The following is a 4799-nucleotide window of genomic DNA, read 5'->3' on the forward strand; positions in this document are numbered from 1 at the left end:
TGGAGGGCTGCAGGTTGGGGGCAGTGCTGGGAGCAGCTCATCGGGGCACTGCACGTGGGGCACACCGCTAGCTGGAGCTCCCCCACCCCAGCGATTTGGGGGAGGGGGGGCTGTGCACAGCGGTGAGTGCCAGCACCGCATGTGCCCCCCCACCCCTACCCCGCCAGGCCCCATCTGGCTGGACAACGTGCAGTGCGCGGGCGGCGAGGCCTCGCTGGCCGACTGCGCCCACAACGGCTGGGGCGTGAGCGACTGCCACCACGGCGAGGACGCCGGCGTGGTGTGCTCGGGACCGCGCCAGCCCCGCGGCGCCCCCGAGGCCCCGGCCCCCCATCTCCTGGCAGAGGTGAGTGGGGCAGCAGGTCCCCCCCCCGAGCCTCCTCACCGCCCCCGTCCTCCACCCTCCCCTCTGTGCTGGAGCCCCCTGCGCCGGGGCTGCCCGCGATGCACGGACCCCCCCCCCCATCCGCCCCCGGCCCGTGCCCCGTGGGCTGGTGGCCGCAGCACCCGCATCCCGCCAGGCGCCGGGGCTGAGCCTGGAGGAGGTGCGCCTCAAGCCCATCCTGGCCCGGGCCAAGCTGAGCGTGCCGGTGACGGAGGGCGCGGTGGAGGTGCGGCACGCCGGGCGCTGGAGGCAGGTGTGCGACGCCGGCTGGACCAGGAACAACAGCCGCGTGGTGTGCGGCATGCTGGGCTTCCCCCGGGAGAAACGCGTCAACACCAACTTCTACCGGTAGGAAAGCGGCGCCGGCGCTGTGTCCTGGCCGGGCAGCAAGGGCCGCGCCGGGCTCCGCGGCGGGGAGCAGGCGCTGGCGTCGCGGGGAAGGTTGTCGCCAGCCTTCACCGTCCGCCAAACGTGCGCGGAGGCACAGGAGCGCCGAGGAGCCCTCGGGCCCCTCCGCCCGCGCGCCCTGTGCCGGGGCTATAAATACCGCCCGTAATGAGCCCCTGCGGGTGCCAGGAGTCGGGCCGGCCCGCCGGGGCACGGCGCCCCGCCAGGGTTGGCACGCTAATTGCCGGTGGGGAGCGGACCTGCCCCGATGAGCCCTGCAGCCCCGTGGGAGGAGTGCCCGGCTGCAGGACCCGCCGCGGGGTGCGGGGTGCCCAAGGGCTCGGTGGCATGGGGTGGGGGGTGCCGAGCCCTGCAGCGTCAGCGCGGGGGCCCCCGGACATCCCGGCTCTCCCCACCCGCAGGAAGCTCTGGAACACGAAGCTGAAGGACCCCAGCTCCAGGTAGGGCTCCGGGGGGGCAGGAGGCAGCCAGCCCCCGGCGCGGGCACCCGCGGGGCTCTGCCCGGGGCGAAGGCCGCGCACGCGCCCCGACGTGACGCCAGCTCCTCTCGCCCGGCAGCCTGAGGAACCTCAGCCGGCAGAACTCCTTCTGGGTGCACCGGGTGCAGTGCCGGGGCTCGGAGCCCCACCTGGCCCGCTGCGCCGCCCACGTGTCCCCGCCTGCCCCCCGGCAGCCCGCCTGCCCCCGCGGCATGCACGCCGTCGTCAGCTGCCTGCCCGGCCCGGCCCCCCCGGCGGGCAAGCCGCCCCGCGAGGCTGCCTCGGCAAAGGTGAGCCGCGGCACGGCCCCACGCCCCGACCCCCGGCGCGGGCCGGCCACCCGCCCCGCGCCGCCGCTGACGACGGGCTGCTGCCCCGCGCGCAGGGTGTGCCGGTGCGCCTGCGGGCCGGCGCCCACGCCGGCGAGGGCCGCGTGGAGGTGCTGCGCCACGGGCAGTGGGGCACCGTGTGCGGCAAGGGCTGGGACCTGCTGGCGGCCAGCGTGGTGTGTCGGCAGCTGGGCTACGGGACGGCCGAGCAGGCGCTGCTGGGAGCCCAGATGGGCCAAGGTGAGACAGCCGGCGCGGCGTGGGGCTCGGGGCGCCGCTGGGCTCGGAGGGACCCCCGGGGCGGGCGGGGCGGAGATCCCCCCCTGTTTGTTCGGTGGGTGCTGCCGGAGCGTCCCGCGGTGCCCAGGCAGCTCCGGCGGTGCTGCGGTGGGAGTGGGGCTCCGCCGCGTGCCAGGAGCAGCCCTGTGCCCACGGGGGACGCCAGCCCGGGTGGGGGCGGCGGGTTGGGGGTGGTCGCGGAGCTGTGAGGCCGCCTGTGCTGCAGGCCTGGGGCCCATCCACATGAGCGAGGTGCGCTGCGGCGGCCACGAGCGCTCCCTGGGCGAGTGCCGCTTCCGGGACGCCGAGCAGAGCGGGTGCCGGCACGAGGACGACGCTGCCGTCCGCTGCCACGTGCCCCGCACGGACTTCCGGAGCCAGGTGAGCCCCAGCTGCCCGCCACGGCCCCACCACCTCAACCTCCCCGCCCGGGGGTTGCTCCGAGGGGCCCYGCGGCCACGGAGGACACGTGGGGCAGCGCAAGCCGTGCTGATGTGGGTGCTGCCGGATGAGCCGGTGGCAAAAGCGGAGCTGTTTGGCTGGGTGCGTGGGGCCCGGCGTCTGCCCCCCTTGCAGCTCGGGGCGGGAGGGCCCCGCGGCGCCCGCCCCACGCGCCGCCTCAGCCGTGCCCTGTCCCCAGGTGCGGCTGGCCGGGGGCCGCAGCCCCGAGGAGGGCGTCGTGGAGGTGCTGGTGCCGGTGCGGGGGACGCCGACGTGGGGCGCGGTGTGCGGCGCTCAGTGGGGGCTGAACGAGGCCATGGTGGTCTGCAGGCAGCTGGGGCTGGGCTTCGCCAGCCATGCCCTCCAGGTGAGCGGGGGCCCAGCCTGGGGGCGCGGGGACGGCCTTGCTCGGGGAGCTGGGTGCTCCGGGCTCGGGCTCGGCCAGCTGGGACAGCCCGGGGACGGGGGGGGGACGCGGCCACTCCAAGCCCCGGGTGGCAGTCCTGGGGCAGGGAGGTGCTGCCGCGGCTGGGGCGGGTGCGTGSGTGCTGGGGGTGCCGAGCGCCGTGCCTCTGCCCTGCCCAGGAGACCTGGTACTGGGCCGGCAGCCCCGAGGCCTCCGAGGTGGTGATGAGCGGGGTGCGCTGCACCGGCACCGAGCTGGCCCTCCAGCAGTGCCAGCGCCACGGCCCCGTGCACTGCCCCACCGGCGGGGGACGCTTCTCGGCGGGGGTCGCCTGCACCGCCCGTGAGTACCGGGGGCGCTGGGGTGGGTACCGCCGGGAGGAGGCGCCCGCAGGGACGTGGCCCCTCTCCCGGGACGGAGCACGGTCCTCGCTGCGAGCGCTGCGGGGTGCGGACCGCCTGCCCCGTCCCAACAAGCCGCTGCCCGCGCCAGGCGCCCCGGACCTGGTGATGAACGCCCAGCTGGTGCAGGAGACGGCCTACCTGGAGGACCGCCCGCTGGAGCTGCTCTACTGCGCCCACGAGGAGCGCTGCCTCTCCCAGTCGGCCGACCGCATGCAGTGGCCCTACGGCCACCGGCGCCTGCTCCGCTTCTCCTCGCAGATCCACAACCTGGGCAGAGCCGATTTCCGGCCCCGCACGGGCCGGCACGCCTGGACCTGGCACCAGTGCCACCGGTGCGCAGGGGGCGCGGGGCTGCCGCCGGGGCGGGAGCAGGCAGGGCCGGCGCTGCGGGGTCCGGCCCGCCCGCGGTAATGAGCAGCGTCCGCGCCGGCACTGTCATTACGGCTTTATTTGGCTCCAGGGCTGTAATTTGCACGGAGCCGCTCGCTCCTAGGTGCTGCCTGCTCCCGGCTCGGCCCCAGCTCGGTCCTTGCTCTCGCTGTCCAGGCGCCCACCCCAGCCCCAGGCTCACCCCTCTGTCCCCGCAGGCACTTCCACAGCATCGAGGTCTTCACCCACTATGACCTGCTGACGCTCAACGGCTCCAAGGTGGCAGAAGGCCACAAGGCCAGCTTCTGCCTGGAAGACACCAACTGCCCCGAGGGTACGTGCCAACCCCCCCCCCCAACCCCGTGATGCAGCCAGGGACTCCCCAGCCATCCTTCATGTCCCCTGCCCAGGGCTGCAGCGGCGCTTTGCCTGCGCCAACTTCGGTGAGCAGGGCGTGAGCGTGGGGTGCTGGGACACGTACCGGCACGACATCGACTGCCAGTGGGTCGACATCACCGACGTGCCGCCCGGCAGCTACACCTTCCAGGTACGGGGCCAGAGGGGCACGGGAGGCCCCGGCGCGGCACTGTGTGACAAGCGTGGGGCAGGGGGGTGCCCGCCCCGCGTGCAGCGCCGGCACCGCTCCTCAGGCCGGGCTCGCTCRCCCCAGCCGCCCGCACGTCTCCGCACCGCAGCGCAGGTGCCGAGGGCCTGCAGCTGCAGGGGCTCGCCCAGACGCCGGTCCCACCCCACGGCAGTGCATGCACAAGTGCCAGCCCATGCCGCGGGCTCAGCGGCTCTCCATGGGGTGCTGGGCGGGCAGGCCGGCCCCGTGGCGGCTGCCCACGGCCGCTGCGTCACCCTCCCCAGGTTGTGGTGAACCCCATGCACGAGGTGGCCGAGTCGGACTTCTCCAACAACGTGATGCGGTGCCAGTGCAAGTACGACGGGCAGCGCATCTGGATGCACGGCTGCCACACAAGTAAGGGGGGCAGGGAGCAGGGCCCCCGACGGCGGGCGACCCGTGCTGGGGCGGGGGGACCGGGTGAGCGAGGAGGCAGGGCCGGGGGTGCCGACGGTCCCCTCACGCCGTCCCTCTCCCCAGGCGATGCCTACGGCGCCGACGTGGTCAGCGAGCTGGAGCGATGGGAGCGCCTGGCCAACAACCTCGTGTGAGCGCCCGCCGGCGCCGCCGCGCTCCGAGGGGGCTGCCCGGGGCCGCCCCGGCCCCCGCTCCCGCCCCTCGCCCTCCCGCGGCCCCGGCCGCGGCCGCATCGCACTGAGCTCAGGGACTCGAAG

At 75.7% G+C, this 4799-nt stretch overlaps 1 protein-coding gene across 1 annotated transcript; it reads left to right on the forward strand.

Annotated features, from left to right (window-relative positions):
* The first annotated feature begins 139 nt into the window (after positions 1-139).
* On the forward strand, positions 140-4676 carry LOXL4 (lysyl oxidase like 4). The gene is made up of 13 exons (XM_085325637.1): positions 140-346; positions 522-733; positions 1195-1233; positions 1352-1562; positions 1658-1841; positions 2107-2261; positions 2521-2688; positions 2907-3069; positions 3220-3463; positions 3719-3834; positions 3911-4047; positions 4371-4482; positions 4606-4676. The coding sequence occupies exons 1-13, from the start codon at positions 140-142 to the stop codon at positions 4674-4676; spliced, it is 2019 nt and encodes a 672-aa protein (XP_085181763.1).
* Positions 4677-4799: the final 123 nt, after the last annotated feature.

This window comes from Rhea americana, unplaced genomic scaffold, assembly GCF_003343005.1.
Source record: "Rhea americana isolate MKP2758 unplaced genomic scaffold, rheAme1 scaffold_122, whole genome shotgun sequence".
Lineage (NCBI taxonomy): Eukaryota > Metazoa > Chordata > Aves > Rheiformes > Rheidae > Rhea > Rhea americana.

Coding starts and splice junctions, on each gene's coding strand:
- LOXL4 (XM_085325637.1), top strand. CDS start 140: ATGTGCCCCCCCACCCCTACCCCGCCAGGCCCCATCTGGCTGGACAAC. Junction 2,262..2,520: donor GCACGGACTTCCGGAGCCAG/GTGAGCCCCAGC, acceptor CCCTGTCCCCAG/GTGCGGCTGGCCGGGGGCCG. Junction 3,464..3,718: donor ACCTGGCACCAGTGCCACCG/GTGCGCAGGGGG, acceptor CTGTCCCCGCAG/GCACTTCCACAGCATCGAGG.